Source organism: Panthera tigris, chromosome C1, assembly GCF_018350195.1.
Source record: "Panthera tigris isolate Pti1 chromosome C1, P.tigris_Pti1_mat1.1, whole genome shotgun sequence".
Lineage (NCBI taxonomy): Eukaryota > Metazoa > Chordata > Mammalia > Carnivora > Felidae > Panthera > Panthera tigris.
In genome coordinates, this window is record NC_056667.1 from 7,654,560 (window position 1) to 7,681,828 (window position 27,269).

Consider the following 27,269-nt stretch of genomic DNA (forward strand, 5'->3'; position numbering starts at 1 on the left):
GTGGCTGGAATGGCTCCACCTCCTCGCCAGGTTGAGGCCAGACCCTCCCCTGCCCCGGGCAGCCTGTGTCAAGGGGTCGAGAGGCTCCAGTGCCCAGTGCCCACTGCCTGGGGCTCGAAGTTGCTTGTTCTGCCCTGGGTGGGGGGGGCAGTCCCTGGGGGCCTGGCAGGCCTGGCAGCAGCCCCCCCCCCCACTTGTGAGTAATGTGTTTCGGGGCCGGGCGGCCTGTCAGCTACCAGGCTCCGGGTGCTTTATGGGCTCTGCCTGGTGGCTCTGAACTCCCTGGTAGGAAATAAAGTTCTCCCTGTGCGTCCCTTCTAAACATTTCACTCAGTGGAAACGGTGTTTAAGAAAAATGAGGACATATTTCTTCCTAAGGATGCAGTGTCCCCTTTGGGCAGCCTAATGCCCGCTGTATATCAGGAGGTGGGGAGGCAGGGGCCAGGCACCGGTCCCCTGGGGTAGGGATGCTCCGGGGCCCCCCTGCCTGCTGCCAGGCAGCTCAGGGGCCACAGACACTGCCAGGCCACTGGTGGCCGCCCTGTGGCACGGCCCAGAGTGACAGGGCGGCTGGCACCCTCTGAACACCTCCCCTGTACCGGAGACCGTGCTGAACACTTCCTGATGTCAACTTCAGTGACACCCCCCCCCCAACATCTCCATGAGGCTGTTGACCTGTCCCCATTTCCAGATGAGGAAGCAGAGAGAGCCTGGTGAGATTGGTAACTGCCCACGGTCACTCAGTGTCAGTGCTGGAATCGGACTCCCATGGGGCTCGGACGCCCAAGGCCACGGTCTAACACCCCACACGCCCCCCTCCCCGCTCCCCAGCCTCCCAATTGGGGTGGTGGCAATGTCGGAGCTTCCACCCTGCCATCCCTAAGAACTTGAACTTGACAGGCCCCAGTTTTCAAGTGATGCATCTATGTTCATTCAAGACACCCTCTGAGCTCCTTCTACAGGCCAGGCCCTGGGCTCAATCCTGAGGACAGCATGAGAGCAAGACAGACTGTCCTGGCTCCTGCCACCACGGGCAGCTCAATTTAGACAAGGGGACAGATGTTCAAGTCACCATAAGCGTAATCACTGTGGTGAAAAGTCCAGGTGCCACAGGAACAGCGAGTCTGGGAAGCAAGGAAGGGTCCCTAGAGACACGTGCTCCCCCCAAGCTCCCCGACCATCCTTCCCATCTCTCTCCTCACCTGCCCCACCAGCCAATTTCTGTGTTAACTCCCCTATCTCCTCCAGCTGTGACCCCCTACCCCAGCCAAGACCTGTCCCATAGGAAAGGGTGTCCTTCTCTCTTGGGCCTGAGCCCTCCCCTCCCAGCTCAGAACAGAAGGGCCGCCCAGCTTGTGTAGGTAGGAGAGTGGTCACTGCTCCCCAGGACTCTCAGCCAGGCCCCCTGGTCCCCAACAGCTCTAAGACGGGAAGTGGGGGGGCCAGGCTGCTGGGCCCTACTTGCCCCCCTTTGTTTATTTATTTATTATGATTTTTTAGTCCAGTTAAAAGGTTTACTATCCAGACGCGTCTAAGTGGCCTCACTTAGCGTAAGTAACTCTATAAATCAGGGGAACTGTTAACATCCACCGCACAGGCTGGCTATCAATCTCCCCCAGGTCACAGCCAAACAGGAAGGGGAGAAAAAAAGAGTTACCACCCAGGGGAGATTTAAAACACACACATACGGCACACACACAGACCGTGCACGCGCGCGCACACTCGGGCGTCTCCGTGTTTGTACAATCATATTATAATTCACACGTGCACATGCAGAACGGCCCGGAAACTGGCAACGCCGAGTGTGGTCACGGTAACACAGCACCAGCAGGGTTCCCGCGGCCGAAAGGGAGTCGGAGCCTGAGGGAGGGGAGCCTCCAAAGGGCCCCCAGGGCCGGGCTCTCGTGCCTGAGCTGCCCTGGCCAGCCAAGTGGCTCTCGAGGGCTGTGGAGCGTCTCTGCTTGGTCCCCTCCCCTCTCTGTGGCCCCTGCCACTGCAAACCCAAAGGACGGAGCTTTCCCCTTTTGTGTGCCCAAGGTGAGCCCTCGGCAGGGAGGTGGAGCCAGAGGAAAGAGGCAGGGAGGCTGTGGGCTGCAGGCCCCCGCAGCGGGGCATGCTGCGGTTCCCTAGGTATTCACCAGCCGTGCCCGAGGCCGGGCACACCCCAGACGCAACACGCGGCTCAAGAAGGGTAGCCCCGTCCAAAGGAGCGGCCGGCTGCCTCGGAGGGTGCTGAGGCTAGCTGGGCGTCCAGGCCGCTCTTCCGCAGGAACACCCCACCTTCTGACCGGAGTACGTGCGGCCGGGCGCACAGAGCTCGGACACAGGCTCCCACCCCATCCCCAGAGAGGGCCCCAGGCCTGGAAGGACCCACCAGCTGGGCCACACCAGGCACCCGAGTGGGACAGGCCTCCCCTGGCACCCTCTGTGGATCCCCAAGACAAGGCAAGGCAGCCCCAGGGTGGAAGGCCTGCCCGGGGCCCACCTCTCCCACCTCGCCCCGGAGGCCTCCTGGCTCACCCGCCCGCCTGCCCGCCGCATCTCCCGTGAACTCTATTTCTCTTTCCTCTCTGAAAACAACTGAGCTGTAAATACTGTTTAACCTTCTCCCCCCCTCCCCCCCACCCCCTCCCCTCCGCACTATAAAAACACAAATATGCCATAACTCAGCCGGCCCGGCCGCCCAGCCTCCAACATGCCCCGCGCCCGGGCCTCTCAGGAAGGTCATTACAAACGACTTTCCGATTCACTGCTCCTGAAATAATTTTGTGTATTAAAACCTGAATCTGCACTTTCTGGGGCCGAAAGCCTCGCTTAATTATGGCGGGTGTCCTTGGGACGGACAGTGATCCTTCACTCGCCAGCCCGCTCCAGCCCTCCGCCCGCCAGCCCGCCCCCCTCCCTGGGCCCAATCTGTTTTCAAAGTGTGTCTGTCCTTTATTAAATTGTTTTCTTTTCCACATTATCAGTTGCCATGGAGACCTCATCTCTCGGATTATTTGAATTTCATTATATCTATTGATTTGGGAGCATTTCATCTTTTTTATTGTTTTTCTGTCAATTTTCAAAACGAATAACCATCTAATTTGCGTCAGTGCTGATTATGTTTGTCCCTCAATAGAGGTCGGCAGCTGCGCTGGGGAAACAAATCAATGAAAAACCATCATAAAACTCCCCACTCCAGTCTCCGGGATGTGTGGGTGACATTCCACGCCTGTGAGAAACACACTCATCAGCTCCAAGTTCGGCTACGGAGGCAGCGGCACCGCTCCACGTCCGCCTCCTCTGGCCTTAATATTTAATTTCGCGATTTGGGGCATTATTAGTGGTGTTTTTATTAGTGCGTGTGCATGTGAGTGTTTGGTGGTGGGCCGGCTGTTCCGTTAATTTGTGGGTGAGGCTGGGAAACCCCAGAGGAGGGCAGGGCGGAGGGTGCTAGGGGTGCGGTGGGAAGTGGAAGAAGCGGGTGCAGGGGGGGGGGGAGAGCCCCGAGGATGGGGGCCCGGGAGGGGGGGACCCTGGGACCAGGAGGACCGCGATGAGGGGCTGGAAAAGGGGGGTCGCAGAAGGGGGACCAAGCGAAGAGGAGGAAAAGAGGGAATTCAAATTGCTTACTTTGTTGGTTTTTTTTAAATAATTTATGCAATTTTAAGCATTTATGTATAAATTTTTTAATAAGCCACCCTGGAGCAGGATGGCCATTAACATCCCAACGTCCTTCTGTCCAATGGGCTGGCGGAGAGGATCAATTTCTGAGAGTACTTTCCCTTTTTTATGACATGATAAAATGCTTTTAAAGCAACTTACACAAATATGGAAATTTTTTTTTTCTTTTTTTCCCTGTCCCCTCTCCCTTCCCCTAACAGCCTTCTCATCCACCAGGGAAGGGTGTGCGGGCACGCGCGCGCACGCACACACACACTTGTGCTCCTGCTCCCTCTCCTGCTGGGGAGGGGGGCTGCGGGGGGCTGGCAGGGAGACAGCCCCAGTTCTAACTGGAACTGGCCGCCTGTCCTTCTAACAAGGGCATAAACTTTCATTACCCATGCACGCAGTCAAAGACAATTTAGGGAAACGCGCTGCTCGGAAAAGGAAAACCTCAGCGATTCGTGACCCACGCCGCCGCCATCTGGGGGGCTCTCGCCTCCAGCGCTCAGGGGAGCCCGGGCCCTGAACCTCTGGCCCTGCCCGCAGGAGGTCAGGGGGAGGGGCCCTTGTGGGGGGCGGGCAGCCCTCCAAGGGAGGGGAGAGAGCAGAGGGAGCCAAGGCTCTCCGCCTTGGCTAGCTGGGAGCACCCGGGCAGGCCAGGGGACAGTCCCCCTTGTCGTGCTCTCTCCCCACACTGCTTCTCTAGCCCCACTAGGCATGGGCCCTGGAGGGCAAGCACAGGGCTCATGCCTTTCTGCCACCCAGTGCGGGCACAGAGCACAAGCTCAGCTCTGATGGACAGATGGAGGGATGGAGTGAAGACAGTGTAGGAAACCTGGCCCAGATACCCTCAGGCCCAGGTGCTGGAGAAAGGCCCCCTGTCCAGGTGTCACCTGCTCCGGAAGCCGGTCTGGGGCAGGAGTGCCTCTGGGTATAGGGGATAGGGGGCACTGGAGTGAGAGGGGGCGGCCTGGCTACCATCACCCCTACCCTGGGCCCAAGCCCCAACTCCCCAAGACGGAGCCAGGCCTTGTGAAGAAGAGGCCAAGTGGCCTATGCCCAGACTTGGGGACAACTGTACTTCTAAGTTCTCTTCACCTTGCAGCCCCTCTCATCCTGATGCGGGGGGGGTGGGGGGGAGGGTAGGGACCGAGGGGTGAGCCCTGCCCAAGGGATACCCTGCGGGGCCGCGCCTGGCCCTCCATACCGTGCTCGGGCAACCAGGACTTTGGCAGCTTCCAAATCACACAAGTCGACATCAGAAACTTGGCCCCCCAATTTTAAGAAAGTTAGGTCTCTGCCCTGGGCCTCAGTGTCCTCATCTGAAACAGGATGGCATCGAGTGACATGTCTGGCATGCGGAGCCTGCCCTTCTACTGGATGGTGACCGCGGGCAGGGTCCTGCCTTGGGAGGTGGAAAGGCTGCTTCCTCCCTGGCCCGGGGCTGGCGTGGGCAGGGCAGAAAGCCCAGCCTTCCCGAGACCTGGGAACTCTGGGTCGTCCTGCTTCCCTCCCCCCCCCCCCCCCCAAAGAGCCCAGCTCTCTCCTTGGGCCCTTGGCCGTCTGGGCTGCTGAGGGCCCGATACCCTCCTGCCCTCGAGTCTCAGAGCATCTCTTGGGAGACTTCCCTCCCTCTGGGTGAGCCTGACCCCCCGGCAGCCCAGGAAGGGCTCCTCCGCATCCTTGGTGGCAGCAGCCAGGGAGCACGCCCGCCACGGTCAGGCCGCCCCAGCCCTCAGTGGGGACCCAAGGGGAGCCCACCCTCTTCCTCTTCTGGGTTCAGATCTCCCCCCCACCCCCCGAACTGTCATTAAAATAACAAGTTTCTGTTACAATCTAAACATTCCCACATCGCATAAAGGGTTATATTACACCCGAGTCACTCCCGGGCCCGTGTTTGCACAGAAAAGCTCACGGCAGGTCCCCCCTCCTGACGAAGTGACTTATTAAAGTTTAAACAGTAATTAACAGAACAATAAAAATAAAGGGATGTTTGGGGAGTCATAGCGCACACAGGGTTTTCGGCAGTGCCAGCAGATTTTCAGTGCCCTGTGCTGGCAGCAAAATGTGACTGTGGAGCCAGGGGGGACGGAGGACGGGGCCGGGACGGGGCCAGGGAGGCTTCGGGCCTAACGGGTAAGGAAGCAAAGGCAGACCGGAGGGAGGGGAAGAGGGGCCCAGGGGGCTTATTCGGGTCTGTGCGGGGCCACCAGCCCCACCGGGATCCGGAGAGGCCGGGGGCGGGGGGGGGGTTCCCTATGAGCAGGAGAGAAGGCCTGATGCTGGCAGGAAACCGCCCAGCCGGTGCTGAGGCTTCGCTAGGCCAGAGCCCAGCTTGGCCTCAGGCACTTCCGGGAGCCCAGTGCCTCGGTCACATTCAGCCAACTCCGGCGTGGACCTGGCTGGGGGAGCGGCGTGGGCATCGCCAGACCCTGCCGTTAATGATTCCTGGGGCTGGACCCCAGCCACTCGGGCTTCTCTCCCAGTTGGGCAGGTACCTCTCCCTGCTCCTGTGGCCGGGGGAACCACACACCCCTGAGAACTCTCCTGAAGCTACTGGCCACTACTAAGCAGGAGTAAGGCCTCCGGGAAAAGAACTTCCTCTCTGCCCTCTGGGAAGGGGAGATGAGCTGGCCCAACTCATGCTGGGCCCCACCCGAAGGGAGGAAGCAGGGGGCTACCTAGGTCAGCGTGGGCCCCCACTGGTTGGAGTCCTCCCTCACAAAGGGCCTCAGGCATCTGGGCCTGGAGGGCTGGTCCAAGGCCAGGCCAGGCATCTTTCACCCTCTCTGGTTCTCCCCGTACAAGCTCCGCCTAGAGGCTCAGACACCCAGCTGTAGGGGATGGCAGACAGCAGGGGAGAAGCCCCGGGAAGAGGGGAGCCTCCACCCGGATGCGGCCAGCGTGCTCTGCTTTCTCCTAAAGCCTTGGGGGCCAGACGAGGAAGCGATGGTGGGAACCCCTGGAAGCCACAATGCACGTGTGTTATCGCATACCAGCCAGGTGATGGTCACCAGGTACTGCTGGGCTGGCCTTGGACTTACCAGCCCCCAAATGCCCTTGCTTCTTCCCTCTCCCAGACTCCCTGGCTGGGCTGTCCTGGGCCCTGGCTGGGCTGTCCCAGGCTCCCTCCAGAGAGGCTCCCTCTCTCTCTCTGACCTGACGATCTCAAGCCCTTGGCCAGCCTTGCTGCCCCCGCCTGCCCATTGCCTGTGCCTGTCCCTCAAGGAGAAGCCACTACATAGGATTCATTCCCAAAAGTGGTTTTGGGTACAGCATCCCCAGTGCACGTTCTTCCCACTAGGTCAGAGCAAAGGGCCGACGTGGGGACACCACGAGGACCGTAAGAGCACTCTTCAGCCTGCTCTCGGCCTTCTCCACCTCCCTGTGCCTCGCGCGGTGCACCAACCTGCCCAGGCCTGCCTGGGGATCCACCTGGGTGCCTGCCCCCGCAGCCTGGACCAGCATCAAGCCCAGAAAGCAGCCCCCCGCCCAGGGAGAGCAGCCCCGCTGGGTCCCTGGCACGGGCTCCCAGGCTGGTTCCTCCACATCACAGCTGCAGGGGCTGACGTGAGCAGCTGCGAGCCACACGTGGAGGTGAGGTGCTGGGCCGGGGCCAGACACTCCCTCTAGCCCTGTGTCTCCTGGGATCTGGTTTCTGGGCAGCTGGCAGGCATGAAGGGCAGGGAGTCTGGCTCTGGCTGGCCCCCGTGGTGCCTAGCCATGCCCCTGCCTCTCACCAAGTTCCTGCAGGCACAGCCAGGAGAGTGCTGGGCCCAAGTGACCTCAGTGCCGCCTGGGCTCTGGGCGCGGAGAACTTTGCCCTGAAGATGTGGAGAAGAGCCAGCAGCTCTCCTCCCCCTCTTTCCTGGGCAGAGTTCTTTGGGGCTCCACCTCCTTGCCCCAAGATGAGTGACTCATGGCTACAGGAGAGTGGAGGGTCAGGCAGAGGGAGCTCAAGAAGGGGGGGGGGGCAGGTGATGCTTCCCACCCCCCCCCCAGCTGCTCTGCTTGGGAGCCAGCCTGGAAGGAAGCCAGGGGCTTAACCCCCCTTGCTGCTGGAGGAGGCCCCCTGAGGCACCCAGCACCAAAGCTGGGGCGGGAGAAGGGAGACACGCTCTGGGTTAGGATAAGGACTGGTGGAAGGAGGGCAGGTAGAGGGCTTTTAACAGGTGCATTCTAACATGGGCAAACCACGAGCAGTCTGTTCATCCTAATCTGCCCTGTTTCTAGAACCCTCCACCTTCCCCCCTGTCCCAGGGGCATGGTGAGGAGCTCTGGCTGCATAAGGAGCTCGGGAGGGTGGGAGCTATCAGAGCACAGACTGTCCTAGATTTGCACAGAACTTTAGAACTGGAAGGGAAGTGGGGCCCAAGAGGTTGAGAGGCTGGTCAGAAGCCCCGGTCACTAACTTGTCAGGACCAGACAAATCCAGAGCCCCAACTCCCCATCCCGGCCCTCTCATGGCCAGCAGATCAAACTGCTACGCATCTGTGCTTTAAAGGGGGGAACTTTCTACATGCCAGGGGGATGCTCCAGGGCCCAATGGCCCCAAACACCACAAGGGTTCCCTGCTGGAAAAGCTTCAACCCCACACCGGCCCACCTGGGCAAGGACCCCAAGTGGCTCTGAACCAGCACCTCCAGGGTGCAGGGCCTGGAATTCAGGCTCTCCGCTCTCTAAGGGAAGCAAAAGTAGAGTCTGGCTCTCTGTAGCCTGGCTCACCCACTGGAAAGGGGCAGAACATGTGGGTGGGTGACCAGGTGAGGGAGAGCATGCCTGGGTGCGTGGGGGTGGGGGGCGGGGAGAGCAGGTGTATTGGAGGGAGGGGGCCTTCCTCTTGCAGAGAACTTAGGAGTTGTGCTGTGAAGGGGAAGCAGAGGGATTAGAGGACGGGCCTGGGAGAGAGGAACCTCCAGGAGAGAGGGTGGGGACGGCAGCAGGTGGCAGAGAGGTGCCACGGCCGACACTGCCACCCCTACCCCCACCCCATAGCCGGCCCATCTCCACAATCCCCTTGCTAAGGCCGCCAATGACACGAGGGGACTAATTTAGGAGTATTTTTAAAACTGTGGCCCTGGTGGAGGGGTTTAGCAGTTGTCAGCCATCTGGAGTAAGGAATTACCGTCACCTCCCTGATCCTATAGCCCTAAACCCAAAGCTGGTTACAGCTCGAGGGGGAGGCAGCAGGTGGGTGGGGTGGGGGCCTGTCCCTGGGAGGTGCCCACAGGCCTGGGAAGGGCCTCCCCTTGCCCCGGGAGGGGGTTGGGGGCTGGAGAGGGGGCTGGAGAGCCTGGTGTCCTCTGTGCCCACTCAGGCTCCCCCGCCCGCTCACGCACGCTCGCTCCCTGGGCCGCGCCGGCTCGCGCAGGGGCCGTCAGGTAAATTAGATCTGAAAGCTGACAATTTCTGACCATATTTCCTTGATTATTTCAAACAAATGCACAGCAGCCGCTGTAAGGAGATTAAAGTGACATAAACGTCCCGAGTGGGAGGGGGGAGGGCAGAGGATTCAGGTCACCCCCATCCGTCCCCCGCCTGACAGACGCTATATCGCTATCCAATCCAATAAAAAATCCCCCCCTTTTGCTTTAATTAATTTTACAGCTAGCTTGCTTAATTACTTTCAATCAAAATCCTCCTGCCATCGCAAAATTAGAGATGGTTGAGCTCCATTAGCCTAAATTCTTCATTTCCATACAGAAAAGAGGCTGTCTGCGTAGCCAGCCTGGGCCCCTGGCAGGACAGACGCCCGTCTGCCCGCCCGCTGCCAGCCAGCCCACTCCTGGCCTGCGCTCCGTGGCTGTCTCTGGCCTGTGCCTCCCCACCCCCACTCTGTTCCACCGCTGCTCCTGGAGGGGGGATGGAGTTGAGGTCCCGGAGGGTACACTCCCCCCCCACCTTCCAACTTTTCCCCCCAACTCGGGCAGGGCCTGTGGAGCTGGGCTGGACAACCAGGGTGGGCTTGCTCCTGGCTTAAGGAATGGCAGATCCTGGGACCCTGCTTTCCTGCTAAGGGGCCCCTGCTGTTCCCCTGGGGAGCCTAGTCTCCTGGCCGCCCAAGCCCAGAGCAGCTGGCTCTGGGTCCTCGGCCTCAGGCCTCCCCAGAAAGCAGAGCTCCTGGCAGGGCAGGAGCTCTTCCAGGCTCGCACGCAGGCCCTGGTCAGTGTAGACCCCTGGAACCGACGTCACCCAGCGTCCCCTGTCCGCCGTTTCCGGGCCGGGGTCCTTGCTCCCGGTCGGAGCCACTCGAGGGCCAGCTGTCTCAGTGGTGCTAAGAGGCAGTGCAGCAGCCCCCACAGACTCTGGTGTTCTCCAGGGGGCCTCCGCACGGGCCCCTCCTGGCCCTCTCTCGTCCCCGGTCCCCAGCCCGCAACAGCTGCTCCTCCACCCCCAGCAGGGCGAGGGTGGGTGGCGGGTCTGGGCTCTGTCCACATCCTGTGCCTGCACCGGCGCTCTCCTCCTCCCTTCCACCTGCCTCCTCCTCACGGCCCCCAGCCCCAACTCCGGAAGCTCCACTTCAGGTTTTCCCGGCTACAGCCCTGAGTGTCACCACGGGGTCCAGCCCGACCTGGGCTCCAGCTGATTAAGGATCTGCAACAGGATGTAGGGATTACGGTAAAACCTGGCTCCGGATCTACAGGGGCAGGGGGCCAAGTCCTGACTCTGGGACTCCCCTGCCCTCCCATTTATTTCTGCCTGCTTCCTCCCTCTCAGCTGCCAAGGGCCCAGGATGGCTGAGCCTCCGGGTCCTTCCTGGGGTCTTGGCTGGACTCTGACGAGTGGATGATATAGGGTACCATTAAGGGACCCAGGGCGAATCTGGCAGAAAGGCAGGATCAGGACGGGTGGGGAAGGGGAGTTATGGCTGAAATCTGCCCTGGACCCTTTAATGGGGCAGGAAGCTAAGCTGGTCTTCCTCAGGGAACGGGTATGGAGGCGGGATGTCCCGGGTCTGACTTCTGGGCAAAGGCAGAGCCAGGTGGGGAAGGAAGAGCTCTGAAGGCTTGCTGAGGCTCTCGTAGGCAGCTTAGGGCTGTCCGGCTGCTGTGGCTGCACGACTCCAGGGTGTGAGGCCACTGTGGTCAGGTGGGGCAGCCGAACCTGGACCTCCCGAGCCTGGCCTCTGGGACGCCAGGGGCCCACTGGTCTGTCTACGGGCTCCTCACTGGTCTTGCGCTAAGGGTCAGCCCACGTCCTCTTCTTCCGGGGTCCAGGTGAGTTTCTCAAATATATCCCAGGCACCTATAGGCGTGTATTTCCCAGGGTCAGGGACTCAGGGAGGATGGTTTCGGGTGTCAGAGGGCTCCGAGTCTGATGGGGAAGGCACAACAGCACTGGGGCCTTCCACACACCCCTGTAGGCACAGGAGGGAGGCCAGCTGTGAGCTCCAGGAGGGCTTCCTGGAGCCCAGGCTCCGGCTGTGCCTGGGAGGCCAGCAGGTGCAGGAGGTAAAGAGGGGTAGTAAGCAGACACACAGACATGCCACCGTCCCAGCTGGGCTCCCCGGGGCTCTGACTCTGACTGCAGGGCTGCCTGCCACACAGGTCTGCCTCTTCCCTCCTGCCCCCTCGTCAGTGAGTCATCAGCAGAGGTGCCTAGGAGGCAGGAATGATCAGAGAGGCCTGTCCTCAGTGGCACCTGCTGACTTCCTGGCTGCTCTCCCTCCCACAGGGACAGGGCTGAGCTGGGTTCCTGCTCTGCCCCAAGCACCAGGCCTGGCACAGACGGGTGGAACTGGTAGAAGGGAGGCTGGAAGAGTGAGTTCTGGGCCAGTTACCCAGGGCTCGAAGGAGTACAGCCCTGGGGCCGGCACAGCTCCCCATCAACCTGCCGGCCAGCGCCTGTGCGACAGGGAAGCACCCACCTCCTTCGACCCAGGGCCCGGCTGCCCCACCCTGACCCACGCATCCTTCGGAGGTCCCAGGAGAAATTTCATTCCTCCTGGAAGCCCTCCGAGATCACCACGCTCTGTAGGGTCCCTTCCTCGTCCTCTCATGACGTCCTGTTCCATGCGGTAGCACTTCTGTAATAACTTGTTTAATTACCCTTCTGTCTCCCTAGACTGCAGGACCCGTAGGATGGGACTACTGTTTTAGCAGAGCGCCTGACCCAAATAAATATTTACTGAATGGATACAGAAAACTAAGTGCTTCTCAAGTTCATCAGGGGAAGAGCTGGGATCGGGGCGAGGGGCGGGGGGGGGGGGTGGCCTTGGACTTTCGTACCAAGCCAGCCCTGTGGAGCTCTAGGAGCCTCTCCTCCCTTGGGTGGGACTGAGGCAGGAGCTCTTGGGTCTCTGACCCTCTTGAGCCTCAGGCTCACCTCCAAATGCCCTTCGCAGGGCTCTGCCTCGAGAACAAAAGAGGCCCCAGTTGTCCCAACATTTCTCTGGGAGAGGAACAACTGTTGCTGGCCAGACCCTTTCAGAATAAACCCAGCAACTGTTTGTATTGTGGTGCACTTCTCTCCCTCCACCTCCTGTCTCTGTCCCAAAAAGGAGAAAAGGAAATTGAAAAAAGATGGGGGGGAAAAATCCCATCCCAAGCCCTACCACCTCCCTACACCCCCTATCAAGTCTGTCTGAAAACGTTATTAACACAAAGAGGGCACAGGGACAGCCACCTGCCATTGCAAACAACTGGGACAGCCGCAGCAGAGGGTGAGGCTGTGAGATCAGGGCCCAAAAAAAGGAGAAGGGAGTGAAGGCTGAGGGGGGGAGAGATCAAAGCGAAGGGAGAGGCTGTGGAGGGCAGCGGGGGATCTGGGAGACCTGGCCCTGCTGAGGTCCTTGAGGGAGGGAGAGGTCAGAGGCCTGCAGAGATGCAGGAAACCGAGGGCCCAGCAAGGCTCCCAGGGCCAGGCTGCACCGGGCAGGCAGGAGGTGTCCGTGGGGGCAGTGGCTGCAACGGGGGGGGGGTGGTGGGAAGAGGGAAGGAGAAGTTGACTGGGGAAGAGGGAGAGAGGTCTATTAAAAACCTCTCAGTGCATAACACAAAATGTCAGGGTTTATAGCTTCATTCTTGGCATTGCCGGGACTCTGAGAACCCTGCACAGAAATGTCACCGCTTGTCATGTTTAATCACCTGCTGTTTGTTAACACCTTCCCTGCAAGGAGCCTGTCTCAATCTGCCCCTGGGCCCCCAAGGGACCCAGAAACAGAAAACATCCCCGTCTCCTTCTCCGGGCTCTTGGCCCTGCCTTGGGGCCTCCAGGGAAGAGCCCCATTCGCCTCCCAGGAGCCCCCAAATGACCCTTCCTATCAGGCAGGCCAGGGAAAGGGGCTCATGGGGTCCAAGCAAGGGGCCATGCCCTCTGGCCGGGGCCAGGGCGCTCCCAGCTGCCTACTTATCTCCTGCTCCTTCTACCTGCCTTTCTAGGGCTGTCTGTCTGTCTGTCTGTCTGTCTGCTCTGTCTAAACCACCCTCACTCCCCTACCCTGGGGGTGAGAGAAGATGAACAGAGGCGAGCCTGCTCAGATCCCTGCAGTCTAGAGTTTACCAGTCTGTCTGCTTGAACAGCAACTGCCACATAACATGGAACATTCACAGCCACTGTCCTTGTAGTTACAACCCAGGATCACACCATCTGCGGTCCCGGCTTGGCTCACTCTCGGAGCATGCTTTCCTGAGTTGTTTAGACTAGGAATTCTCAGTCCTACTGCCCCATAATTCCTTCCTCTGGGGTGGGGGTAGGTGTGTGGTGGGAGGGTGGAAGGAGGCCACTCGAGTGGCCCCAGTCCTCCCAAGAACACCTGACGGCTCCCTACCTCTCAAAGCAGCGTGGTCAACGCCAAGAAAGGAGCTGGCTGGGTCCTCTCTAGGATTACACCTGCCGCACTCAGTACGGTCCCCAGGCTCAAACCCCACGCAGGCACAGCTGTCTGTAAAGCAGCAAGTTTATCCTGTATAGTTTCCAAGGAGGCCCCATTACTTCTCGAAGCAATGAGGGCCAATGGCGACATACATCCCCAGGCCGAGCTGCAAGGGTCTCCCGGTGAACCAGGGGCCACGGCCCAATCTTCCCCTCCAGCAAAGACTATGCTTACACAGAAACACGTCCGACAGTCGCACATCTGCCAACCTGTCTCCTAGGAGAATGCCCATTCATTTCGACTCTCTTCCTGAAGGGCCCTGTGTCCAGTCTGCTCATCTCCATTTCACCAAAGAGACAAATCAGAATGTTTTCCAAGTGCCCTTCAACCCATCCCTGCAAACAGATGGGAAGACCCCTTTCTTAGGAGATGGGCAAGAATGAATGCCTCCTGGGGAGGCTTCCTCCAAAAAGCTCAAAATACAACTGTAATAATGAGCGCATTTTATTTTGCAGGGAAGGCCCCGGGATGTGTCCACGTGTTACAGGTGGGATACAGGTGGGGCCCGGAGACGTCTGGGGCTGTGGGGTCAGGCAGCACAGTAAACATCCAGGACTGGGCTGCCATTGGAATGGTTCTCCAGAGAGTCCCTCTTCTCCGTGGGAGGCAGTCCTGCTCCTTGCGTATGGGAACACACCCGTCAGCGTCTCTGGGCCTCCTGTCTCCCCGCCTGTTAAACAGGGCAACTCCCTGTGTTCCTCCCAGGGAACCGACAGGAGAAATGGGACCCTAAATGTGGCGTGCTCTGAATGTCTCAGAAGGAAGGTACTCGATAAACTCACGGGTGCTCTGATCATGCTGCCCGTTGAGCCGCATCCTCACCATGGGAGCAAGGGCTCAGTGCTGAAGGGGTGGGGCGTGGAGGGGGGTGCACAGGTTCAAGTCCTTTCCTCTGTCCGGCAGTGGTTTCCCCGCCGTGCCTGGGGAGGGGTGCGTCACGCCCAGCAGGGTTCCGCGCACCCAGCTGAACGCAGCAGCCCACGGAGCTGGGCGTTTGAGGTGAAGCCAGCTGTCAGTCACCCATCCTGGACAGAGACTATTCTAGTTCACGAGGTGTGTGGGCTCTCCCGGACCCCAAGGGAGGGGCCATGTCAATCAGTCCATCCACCTGCCTCCAGAACTGAGGCGTTCACAGGACGTGGATCTCTCCAGTCCTGGGCGGACTGGGGCAGCTGGTCACCATGCTGGTGACTACACGGTGTGACCGATGGAAAGTGCTTCTGAAACTGTTTCCTCGGGCGTCAAGAGACGTGCTCTACCTCCTGGGCGGCCAGGCCATCCAGGACCTTCTCATGCCTGGGGGCATCTCATGCTTGAGCCTCTCCTACCTGGGGGGTCTTGAAAAGCTGGTCCCCGTCTCTGACAGGGACCTTGAGCACACATGGAACACGTCCTCTCAACTCAGCAGGCCACAGTGGAGCCCCCGAGGAGCCAGGGAGCGGGGCCTGGCCTGAGGCTTAGGGGAGCCACTGGTCTAGACCTGTTTTGCCCAAGCCACCTGGATTTATCAGATGAGCATGGCCTCCCGGCCAGGCCCCCTGGTATAACCCTTCCATTAATTTACTATTCGATGGGAAATTACTCCTCACCCAGGAATATAAGTTTTCATCTTATTTTAAGTTAGATTCTTAAAGCAATTAACAAGGCATCTGGCGATGACTTCACCGCTGTGGCCGGGCCCTGGAGCGGAGAAGGGCCGCCCTGAAGCTGCACAGACCCCTGGCTCCAGGCCCCTGCGGGGAGTTCAGGGGGAGCCGGGAGCCCCTAGACACCTGTCCTGGGTCCTGGGAGGGAAGTGGGGGGCACGCCGTAATCTCGGATATTTGCCGTTGGTGGAAAAACGCCTTTCCAGCACCACCTGCCCCGTGAACCTACTGGTGACAGTTGCTGAAAAGCCCCAGCAGCTGGTGCCGCGGGAGCATTTTCTATTTTTAATTGTTTGATCGGAATATTAACTCATCTAGGTCCGTTCCCAAGACACGCTTCCCAGCCAGAGGGTTTCCCCCATTTCCCAGACCTTCCTCTCTCTCTCCCTCTCTAGTCAGAAATCAACTTTGAAATTTAATAATTGGAGACACAGACCTTGGTGGGTTTGCAAAGGATCAGAGCACTGGCAGCAGGAAGGGGAGGGGCGCAGGAAGTAGGGGCTCCTCACCCAGAGGTGCCCCAAAACGGACCTCTGCTCTTCTCTCTGAGCCACTGACCCGAGGCTCTTGGGCAGCAGAGGCTGGCTCACACTTGCTTAGTACCGCCAACTCCTGCCAGAGCCCTGCTCTGCCTGGCCGAGGAAGACTCAGTCTCTCCCTCTCCCCTCTCGGTCAACCCCACTGACCGTCGCTCGCTTGCCCATCTTGAGGGCCACGCCGAGGGGCTGCGGACACTCAGGAGGTCCCTAGGGAAGGAGGCACGTGCCCCTGGGCTCAGACGGGGTTGGCAAGAGGCTGACTTTCCTTTCCGCTTCCATCTCCGAAGGGAAGGGAGGGCAGCGTCTCTACGGAGCCCACGGGAGAACCTGGCGGAAACTCCTCTGTGAGTGCAACACCGAGGGCTCGTGGCCCAGACCCCAGCAGGAAAGCCGCACGCCCCAGCCCGAGCCAAGTGTCACTCTAGCTTGAGACAGACCACGCTGCCGGGAAGAGCCCGCCAGGCACAGACCCAAACCCTCCGGCCCCCTCGGCCCTTCCCAGGAGGTCCCCCCAACAGCCCAGGGGCTACCTGGTCTCCTTTCCCTACACGCCCTTGGCCCCCCTGCTGTGCGCTTCCTTCTCAAGGTCACAGGGCTGTCCACGCCAGGAGTATTTACTCACCAGACCGGCCCTGTTAGCGGCACTCACCACAAATATGCTTTCTGATAAAGTTGGCAGAAAAAAAGTTCTAGAGCTCAAAACAATGTCAGAAATCATCCCCCGCCCCCACCACATGAGGGTGAGTGAGGTGAGGCCTGCGACTGGACCAGACGGCACGACTAGCCGGGAAGAGTCCTGGGGGAGGCTTTTGTCAACTCTCACGGCTCTCCTTCCTGTTTTACTTCCCAACATACAGCCTGTTGCCAGGGCACCGAGGGCTGGGGATGGTTCGAAGCTAGTACTGGGTCTTGGCCCCCAAAGGGTGCGGCCCAGGAGCAGGGGCACGCGGAGCGGTGCTCTGCTCCCTCCGGCCAGGAGCCCGCTTGGTGGCCTCTGGAGGACAAGGCCGGCGGCCTCTTACCTCTGCTTCTCCCCAGCCGTCTCACCTCACTGAGCCCCCTTCCCACCCACCCGCCCTCCCTCAGTGCACATGGGCTTTAATGTTTTTATTACCTGTTTGACTCGCTGCCTTATTGCTTCTCCCCTTAATGGGGCCGTAACCGTGGAAACGAGGAATAAACGGCCACCAGAAAATGAGATGATTAAACAGGTCACCCTGGCAAAACAAACTCCGCCAAGGAACCTCTGGGGGTGGGGGGAGGGGAAGCCCTCCCCCCGCCCCTCCCCGGCCAGAAGGCTTGGACCAGACCCTTGGACGAGGATGGGGAAGCTCTATCCCTAGAACTGGAGCAGATACGCCGGGGCGCCCCCTGCTGGGTGGTGTGGCACCTGGCCAGTCCCTCCCCAAGGCAGCCCACCTGGCTTGCTGCGGCCTGGAGCTCCTGGCCTAAGGGGGTGGCAGGGAGGCAGGCCCTGGTCTACAGCGAGGGGACGATCTGAGCCAGGGAGAAGATGTACTTCTGGTTGACGGTGACGTGGTGGAGCCCCCACATACTGCATCTCCTCAGCATGTTCCCTCCCAGGGGTCCCGAGTTCATGGAGAAAGCCCTAGAAGAAAAGGCCAATGCAGGCCAAAGCTCAAGTCCAGAAGGTTTCCTTTGGGAACCCCTGGTCTTTGAAGACAAAAAAATGTGTCCATCCCCCTCCTCCACCCTGCTCCTGCAGGCAGTGCCCTGGCCTGAGGCCAGAAGGCGACAGGGAGGGTCCTCTTGGCTTTCAGAAGAGTCTCAGCGGCCCAGAGCCTACGGCACCAGCACCGGCCGAGACTGTGAGGCCAGAAGCCAGGGGGAACCCAGAGGCAGTCTGTGGGAAGCTCTAAGAACCACAGCCGGCTCAGGAGGAGCCCAAACGCCATGACGGGGGGCAGAAGTCCCAGGTCTCTTTCTGGCACTGGGTCCACCTCGTTGCAGGGGTCCCGGGACTGGGAACAGGACTCAGAGGACAGACATGCTGCCATGATGTCTGCTTGGGGGCAGATGGAGACGGGCAGGGGAGGAAGCACAGGAGAGTCCCAGACCACCCACTGGCTACTGCCCTCTTATCTCCCACAGGGTAGCAGGCTGCGTGTGCCGAGATCCTCCCGGGCCCAAGCCAAGGTCAGCTAGTAGCTAATGGCAGGCCCCCATCTAGCCACGCAATGCCCATCTTTATCCTGTGCCCCCTTTATGTCACCTCCTAATCCCAGCCCCACTCCTTCCTGTAAACCAGGCTGTAGAAAGCTCTCAAGGAACTAAAACGCAGGTTCCCAAGGGAATCGGCCAACGTTTCCTGCCTGCCTCCTGCTGCCCCCACTAAGCCGGGAGGCACTTGGCGAAGAGGCACATCAATCAATCAATTCCACCAGCCCTAACGGGGGGAAGGCGCGAGACCAGCCCTGTACCAAGCGCTGGGAGACGTCAACACAGAGCTAAATCTAATGGTTGCCATTAGGAACAGGAGTAGCAGAAGAAAGTGGGTTCCTGGCCTTGACCTCCTGGGGACCAGGGTACGGAAGTCTGAGCGCCACCTGGACACACTACTGCCAAGGGCGTGACCAGATCCACGGACACGCAGGCCTCCTGCCAGCCTCTTGGTTCTTATCTCTTTCCAGGACCAAGTGGGTATGAGGCCTGCAAGGAGGAGGGGGCAAGGGAGGCAGGAGGGCCTGCTTTAGGGAGCTGGGTGGCCTGGACGGAAAGGGCAGAAGGCTGTGGCTGCACAATGGAAGCAGGAGTTCTGTCGGGGGCGGTGGTGAGGAGTACAAGGCAAGACAGAGAAAGGCCGTGTGGAAGCCTAGAAGGTGTGGGGGGTGCAGGGAACATCCGTCTGCATCTGTCCCAATACCTCCCATCCTTTGTCAAGTTCGAAGGCCACCCTTTCACAGAGCTCCCTGCGCTCTCCACTCTGTGCTCCTTTGCCCCGTGTGACAGATGAACACACCTGTCCCCCTCCAGCAGGCAGGTCCTGGAAACCAGGGAAGGACCAGGCGGCCTTCAATTGTGCAGCAACTATAGCGGGCACTCTCCCAAACGCTTACCGAATCTCCGACCTCATCACCCACGTGGGGTCTCTTTCCAGACTACGTCCTGATGAATGTGGGGTGTGAGGATGCTATGCTGTGGTCAGGCAGCCAGAGAGGTGAGTGCTGGACCACCAAGCTGCCACCTGTCACCACGAGTCCCAGTGAAGGAGGCCTTCCTCTGCACCCTGGGACCACCAGCCCTTCTTCTGCTCCCCTGCTCCTTCTTCCCCCTGCCTTATCCTGGCCCAGCTACCCTGGAACAGCTACTGCTTGCCTTGGGGACCCACAGGCTGGAATGACTACAGAGCAACTTCCACTCCCCAGCCCCCAAAGATGAAGACGAAGACAAGGAAAAGGAGGAGGAGAGAGACAAGGAGATGTGGCAGCAGCCAGGGTGGTCAAGGTTTAAAAACCAGCTCAGAAAGGGCAGTGGTAAAGGACACGCCTTGGGGCCCAGGGGTGGAGAAACGACCTGGTCCCTCCGAGAACGGTGGGCCGGGCCGGCCAGAGGAGGCTGATGGCGGCGGGCCAGGCAGGCGCACCACTGACCCGGCGGGGTCCCGGCAGAGGAGTGGGCGCCCAGAGGCTTCCCGGGCCGCACCCAATCCCCAGCCCAGGGACTTGAGCCAGGGGCAGCAGCTTTAATGAGGGGATGCTGCTGCGTGGCTCAGCCCTCCAAAGGTGCCTCCATTTATTTTATTTTTCCATCATAAAAACCCAAGCTGCGACTCAGCCAGATTCCCTGGCCGTGGGGGATGGGGGAACGTCAGGGCAATGGGGAGGACGCACGGAGGTCTGACTAACTGACCCCGGTGCCCTTCTTGGGGAGAAGAGTTAATGGGTTCTCCTGGCTGGTCCCTACAGGAAAAAAGGGCCTGGGGTGAGTCCCCTCCAGGGATCCTTCCAGATCGGCCCTTGCTGCCTCTGCCTCCTGTTACAGGAGAACGGCTACGCCAAGACTTTCATCCTGAGATCTGCTCTGATGTCTGATAGCTCGGACCAGGGCTGGGTCAAGGGCCACTTCACGGTCCAGAGGCCGTCCAGAGGTCCAGAGTTCTCAAACGCCTGCTTCCAAAGACAAGGCCCAAATGATGTGCTTCTCGCCTCGTCCATTCAACCCTGCCCCCCAAGACCGAACCTCCCCGGTAAAATCAAGTTGGGAGTTGGAAAGCCAGAGACTTAAAGGTCATCTGATGCTCAAGTCCCTGCAAACGTCACAGCCAGCCTCTGTTTGAATGGTACCAGGAAACTCGCTACTTCCCAGACAGCCCATTCTGTCCTTGGCTCTGACGGCTCCTTCCTGCCAAGATGGCACCGGAGTACCCACCCCCTGCAGCAGACTGGCAAAACCGGTGCCCAACCTGACTGCAGGGACTGGCCCCAGCTTAGACTGGTCGAGTGGGTGTATCTGGCCAAGTAAAGGCTTGAGGAAGGAAAATCGAGGGCAACCTGCTTGGGCTTCCTCCACAGCTGAGGGCCAGGGCCAGGATGCAACGGTGGTGGGTGGGTCGCACGTGTGTGTGTGGGGGGGGGGGGGGTCGGTACACAATACCAGGGTGCCCCGGCCTGGAGTTCCGGCAGACCTTATCCCAGGGAAAAAGAAGCAGGTCTGGCTCAGCGAGCAACCCCGATTCCTCCCACTGACTCACGGCGACAACACGGCTGCAGCCACGGTGCCAAGTGGACAGTGCCAGCCCTCTCCGGCCCTCTGTGCAGTCCGTGGCCATCCCCTTGAACTCGCTCTCTTGCCTATCTGGCCCTCCACCTGGGAGAGCCCAGCCTGGATCTTGACGGACAGCTCTAGCCCTGGACGGCCCCTCCTCTTCTTCTCATGCTCCCCCTGAGGAAAGTGGGGCAGTGACAACCAGATCCGGAGGGGGGGACAAGGGCAAGGTCCTTCTCAAAGCTCGGCTGCTGCTTCACAGCCATTTCGCCTCTGCCTCCAGTCTTGTTGGGGCCTAGCAATCGGCCTAGTGGGGCCTAATCCTGGGGAGTTTCCCAACTGCAGGATGGATTTACCTGTGTCTGAAAGCTCCCTCCCCCGCCCCTCCCCTGCCCGGCTCCCTCCCCCAGGGAAATCACTCTAAAAGGGCCTAATGGAACTATGTCCTCCTCTCTTCCTCTCTCTCCTCCCTCCCTCCTCTCTTTCCCTTTCCTTTTTTTTTTATTAGCATTTGTGGAATTTATTCCCAAACTCTCCTAATCTTCCGTACACAACCATTTGATTTGCATAACCCAACCCCCTCTCATAAAAACTGGCTGCTAGTTTAATTAAAAAATGTAAATTTGCTGTCATCTCGGGGCCTGGTGAATTAGGACGACATCGGCATTTTTTATTGCTAAAGACGTCCAGATTGATCCAGCCCTTGGCTGAACTATGGTGGGGGAATAGGGGTCCACATGGTCCCCGAGGATCTTGAGGTCCTGCTGTCCCCTCCTGAGAAGCCTTGGCTCTCCCATCACTGAATGACTTATGGCCAGAGTGCTTCAGGACCTGGACCTGTCCCAGGCTGGAGATGATGCTAACCCATGACCCAATGCTTATAGGATCCCTGGTGCCAGCGACTCTTTGGGGCCTGTGCCTTGTACTGTGCCAGAGAAGCCCTTGGTGGAAGCTGTCCGTGGTCCGCCCTCCACTCTCCCCAAGAAGGAGCCCCTCACAGCACCAGCAATGAGCCCTGGCCAGCGACAAGGCCTCTGGCTACGGCTGTGTCCAGGAGAACATTCCAGATGTCGATGGAAGACCAGCACGGAGCCAGCCCAGAGATGGTCTCAGAGGGGATCTCAGAGTTCCCACCTGCTTCCCTTTTTTTGTGAACAGGGGAAAAAGCGCTTTTCTTCTGAAGTTCTGAAATTAAGTGAAACTTCCAAGTTCAAAGAAAAGGCGGAGGGGTATCACCAGATTGCTCCTCCAGGAAACAGTCAGAACTCTGACACCCTGACCTCCCCTCACTGAGTGGCTAGAGGGCAGGCCCGGGTCCTGCTCGAAGAGCCTCGCTCCAGCTGCAGGAGGGACCAGTCCACCTAAGTGGCTCTTCTAGCTTCTAGGACAAGTTTCCAGAGGCTGTCCCTGGAATGCGGGGAGAAGAGAGTCTCCCTAAAGCCCAGGAGAGGTGCTACAAGAGGTTCTGCCACCCACAGGCCCAGGAGGCTCTCTCTCCAGTCGGGGACACCCTCCAGAGGCACTTTGGAGCCCTGTGCCCCTAGCAGACTGGAAGGGACTGGTCGGTGTAGGGCAGGAGGATGGACGCCAGCTCCAGTTGGCACCCAGGTTAGCAGGAGGAAGACGAGGAAGGCCCGCCTTCCAGCTGAGTAATGCCTGGGTCCACTGTGCCCGCCCACAAGCAGAGGCTCCTATGCCCCAGGTAGGGGGTGGTGCCAACCGAGGCCCATCTGTTAAGGTCTGCTTCTGGGCTGGGTTGGGTGGGGGCCCTCTTTCTGAAGAAAGGGGGTGGGGCCTGGGAGAAGGAGGCACTGATTAAGGTGGGGGTGGAGGCCAGGGAGGGGCAGGGGGACAGAAGTGGCCTTAGACACCTTCACCACTTTGCCCAGCAGGGGGTGTCACCCCCTTCCTGGGCACCGGAGGTCCCAAGGACCTCCACATCTGATTACCAGAGATCACACCTGGCTGGATGCAATCACAAGCTCTGAGCCACCCTCTCCCCACAAACACACACCCACTTCCCCGAAGTCGGTCACCATGTCACTGGCCCTGCCCACCCCCCTGCTGCCTCCTGCCCTCTCTGCCCACTCCCCTTTGACCTCAGGAGGTCAAATGTCAGCTCATGGGTCCCAAGGGGCAATGCCATGAACTTGGGCCCATTACAAATAACAAGCCTAACAGCCCCCTATTCTTCTATAAATCAAACACAAGGGTTCAGAGATCAGCCTCAACGAATTTTCAACCTGTTTACTACTGAGTTCTTTCAAAAACATTTAGAAAGAAGACAGTGGCTTTTGTCAGGCTGGGATCTGAGGGTCCTGGTCACAATGTGGTTTCAACAGACCTGGCTAACTGAAAGCCTGAGGAGCTTATGGTAAACCTCACTCTGGGCTCGGGTTGGAACCCCAGATGAAAAGAGAAGCAAAATATTGAAAAACTTAGATTAAAACCGATAAAAGCTCCAAAATATCAGGATAAACTGCCCCAGGCCAGCATCATGCTATCGGGAACCCGAGCGTAAGGCGCCATACTAGGCCCTCTAAAACCCAGAATCCAAATTTAGTAGTTTGTCTGGTGTCCCCCTGGGGGAGGGGAGCAAAAAGGGGGGATGAGAGAGCGTCCTGGGCCCCTCACTTTGAACTGATAACAGCCGCCGCATCCCACGGATTCTCAGGTGAAAAATACTCATTAGCCATAATAAGCAGCTTGATCATCCGACACAGCCTTGTCCCAAATAAATTAAATTCCTTTACCTTGAGACAGTCGCCCCGAAACCAGACTAACCACCTTTCCCAACAGGACGCTGCTTTCAAAAACTAAACCACCCCCCCCCCCACTGAAAAAATAAAAACACACACCCCACAGCCTGACACACAGAGATCTTTGCAGTGAAAAAGAAACACCCACAAACACACACACACACACACACACACACACACACACACACACACACACACCACGGAGCCACTCAAAAAACACGGAGAACAAAAACCCCCACAGAAAACCCCTAAATCCTCTCTCTGGGTGCCCCCCAGCTCCCTCTCCCCTCGGTTCTTTCATAATGACAAGCATCAAATTAGTCACAGTCACTAAGCAAGTAACAAATAATAACAATAATATCATCAGAAGCCTCGCAATCCAGAAACCAGGGCGAGAAGCGCAGCGGGCGCCGGACCCTCTCCAGGCCGGCCCCCACCCCCTGCTCAGCTGCTACCTCATTGGGCTAAAAATAATAACTTCCGTAAAAGAACCGAAAGAAAAGCGAAAGAGCCTCCCCTGGTTCCCACCGCCGGTACCTGTACCGAGATCCATTCTCCTCTCCTTGGTCCCAAACTCTTCGAGGAACGCCAAAAACACAAGAGGAAAGAAAAAACATCTGTTTAGTCTCTCGCGGTGCCCCCCGCCGCCCCCCTCCCGCCCCCCTCCGCTCGCCGCACCCCCCAGCGAGGGCCGGACCAGTCCCGGGGACCCGGCGAGCACTGACAGGGGGGCCCGGGAGGGAGAGCGAAAGTTTCTCCCTCCCTCCCCGCTCGCTCTCACGCTCCGGCATTGCACACTCGGAGCGGCTCCGCTCTGCTCTCGAGTTTATTAAACTAAAAGAGAAACTATTTATAGACGCGGCCCGGGTCGGGGGGCCCGGGCGGCCCTCGAGGCCGAGGGGCGATCCCGCCCGCGCTCGGCCCCGCCCGCGCCCGCGCCCGCGCCCCCCGCCCGCGCCGGGGTCGAGCCCCGCGGCGGCGCCCCCTGCCCTCCCCCCGCCCCACTCCCGTACTCACCATAGTCGGAGAGTCGAAAGCCGAATTCACTTAAATAATCAACTTTCATAATACTTAATTAATGCCTAATTGCAACTGATTACTCCCCGAATAACAAGTTGTTTTAAAGCCCTGATGTCATTGCTCCTGACGGTAACACTCAGGGTAACAGTTTGGCAGGAGGGAGCGGGCGGGCGGGAGCGGCCGGGGGCGCTGCCAGGCGCCGAGGTGATTGGCAGGGCGGCCGCGGCGCCGCCTCCTCCGGGCCGGGCCGCGCCGCCCCGGCAGGTGAAAGAGCAGAGCTCTGCCCGCCCGCGCGCGCCCGCCCGCCCGCCGCGGTGCCGGAGTGAATGGGCGCGCGCTCGCCCTCCGCGCCGCGCCGCACGCACGCGCCCGCCCCAATCCCGCACGCGCGCCCCCGCCTCTCCCCACGCGCGCGCGCGCGCGCGCGCGCGGCCCCAGCGCACCCGCTCTGGCGGCCGGCCTCATTGGCTCTGCGAGTCCCCAAACCTTAGACTTCGGGAAGAGGGAGGCGGGGACTCGGCGCGCGGACAGGGGCGGGAGGGGCGAGGCTGGCGACGCTCGCGTCCCCGAGCAACTCTGGCCGGACGCCGGCGGGCGCGCGCTCGCACGCTCCCTTCTGCGCCCGGAGCCCCGCGGGCGCCGCTCGACGGCGTCCGCCGGCCGAGGGCTCACGGCGCGCGCGGCCGCGCAAACTTTTCCGCCCCGGCGGGCGCAGGTGTGAGCGCCACGGGGTCGCGCCCGCCGGGCCGCGCCCTCATGCTCCCCCTCGCGCGGCCGGCGGGCGCCCAGAGTGCTGCGGGTGCCGGGGGAGCAAAGCGTCCACGTCCCCTCAAACCCGACTCTCATGGTGGGGGGGGGGGGTGGGGGGGGGTGGCGGAGCTTTTTAGTTCCAAGGAGGAAAGACTGCCGAGCGGTCGGCCGGGGGGGGGGGGGGGGGGGGGACGGTGGTGGCCCGGGACACGTGAGTCCGCTCGCGCTGCTCTGCAAGCCAGCCGCCGCTGCAGGCTCCAGGAGAGCCAGGACCCTAGGCTTCAGCCACTTCCTCTTGGTTTTGCCCTGACTGGGCCCTGGTGCCCTCCCGACCCAGGCCAACCCTGGCCGCCTACACATCTCTGCTCTCCCGGCCTTTCTCCTCCTCCACCTCCTCCAAAGTTCAGCCCCCAGCCCCTCAGTTGGGCCGTGAGGGGAGTCCAGCACCTCTTTTTTCCCCTCACCCCCCTGGGCAGCCTTTACTCGGAGCACCCCAACACAGATCCATGCCATCACGTGGGCTTCCCTCCCACCCTGTTTCCTCCGCCATGCCCCGGTAAGGATCCGGGCATAGAGGGCAGAGGTATTCCTGAACCAAGGAGCCAGGGTCAAGCCACCTGCCCCACAGCCGCGGCATTTCCTGCCTGCCAGTTCCTCTCTGGACCAGGACTCCTTGTGCTCTCCTTGTCCCTGGAAGGCACTCCCCCCCCCCCCCCAGAAAGCACTTTTGTGGGTCTCCTGTCCCCCAGACGTCCCTGCTGCAGACAGGTATGTGGAATTCCTTAAATTTTAGTGATCCAAGTTACCCATTGGATTTGGGGGGGGGGGTGTTCAAGGAAGGAGACAGCCAGGCGAGCTGGAACAGGAACGTGGGCAGCTTAGCTGGTACAGTACCTGGATCTGTCTCTAGCTCTCCCTCTGCTCCTTGTGTAACCATTCTGCTGCCTTCCTCTCCTCCTGCTTCAGGGAAGGCCACGCTGCCTTCAGTGAGGGGAACGGAATAGACCCTGGGTTTTCTCTGGTCTTTGGGCAGCATTCAGCAAAATGGCACTGGACTATTTCTGCAGTATTTCTACTTTGCCAAGGGAGGTGCCCAGGGAAACCTTGGGGCAAAGAAGTCAGAGAAAAAAACCAATCTACTCTTTCTCCCACTTTCCCCTTATTGTTCTTCTTCGTCTTCTTTTTAGCTCCAAATGGCCTCACAAGGAGGAGGTTTGCATCTCTCCCCTATTTGACCGCCCTCCCCTGCTGACTCTTGGCAACCCCCTTTGCTGGTTGTCACACACAACCCTCCACCCTTCAGGCCTGCCCTGTCCCTTTGGAGGAAGAGTAGCTGGAGAGGCCCAGAAGCTTTACTGAGCATCCCATGACCCCAACGCCCTGAATACAGGAGCAGAGGCCAAGCCACGTGCTACCTGGAGGCTAGGACATGTGCTGGTACAGGGCAATCATGCACAGAAGACCCTGGGCTCTGTTCCCCACGTGGGATCTTGGAGAGGGGACCTCTGCGTCCAGAACCACTCTGGAGTCTCCACATGCCTCTGGGTGCTCTCACCTGTGGCTCTCCAAAGTAAGGCCTACAGCTTTGGGTTGTCACAACAGGCAGTTAATCCCAAGCCCCAATCCTGAGTGCCTGCTTGTCCACCTGGGCAACCAGGGTGTGGAAGGAAGCCTGAAGACGTAAGAGTACGAGTTCAGGGTTTATTGGATGATGTGCGTTATCAGGAGTCCCCTGCGTATGTGACCCACACGGCCCACTGGCTGTCTCTGAATGTCCTTGTGGCTTCTGCCGATGGTGGTCAGGGCATGGGAGGGCATGCCTTTCAGTTCCCCAGACAAGGCCAACTGGACTGGCTGCACGGTGACTTTGGGGCCTCTGACAAAGGCTGGAGAGCTGGAAGGACACAGAACACACAGGGCCAGCTAGAGGGACCCATCAAGCAAAGTGGTGGAGGGATGCGTGGGCTGCCAAGGCGATGGCCGCGATCAGCCATTGCAGGCTTAAGAGGCCTTGTCCAAGAGTGGAGAAGAGGCCAGGGAGGCACAGAGAATGAGGCCATCTTGGCATGTTACGATTCGAGAAGGTCTGAGGAGAAAGAAGCCTGAGGCATCAAGATCATGCACGAGGTGTGAGTCAGAGGCTGCACAATGGAGGGGTCCCCAGAGTTCTCTTTCTTTCTCTTTGGGTGTGTGCTCGTACGAAGGGGAGAGGCCCACATCTCTGGCATCTCTGAGGCTGTGGCCCATTTTTGCCTTGAGGATCCCGATGTGGCGACACCTCTTAGACCCTGAGGCCAGGCCACAGGGA

General features: G+C 59.7%; 1 protein-coding gene across 3 annotated transcripts in view; it reads right to left on the reverse strand.

The window, feature by feature from the left end:
• Positions 1-27,269, reverse strand: part of CASZ1 (castor zinc finger 1) — a 120,670-nt gene that overhangs the window by 28,708 nt on the left and 64,693 nt on the right. Inside the window, exons 1-2 of one of the 3 annotated variants that reach the window (XM_042996022.1) lie at positions 24,655-24,682; positions 23,729-23,767 (exon numbers count right to left, since the gene is read on the reverse strand). In XM_042996022.1, the coding sequence (XP_042851956.1) occupies positions 23,729-23,767; positions 24,655-24,676 (61 nt within the window). In that variant the 5' untranslated portion in view covers positions 24,677-24,682. Of the gene's footprint in view, positions 1-23,728; positions 23,768-24,208; positions 24,346-24,654; positions 24,683-27,269 lie in introns of those variants that run through there. The other 2 variants (XM_042996021.1, XM_042996023.1) reach the window with 2 other exon arrangements.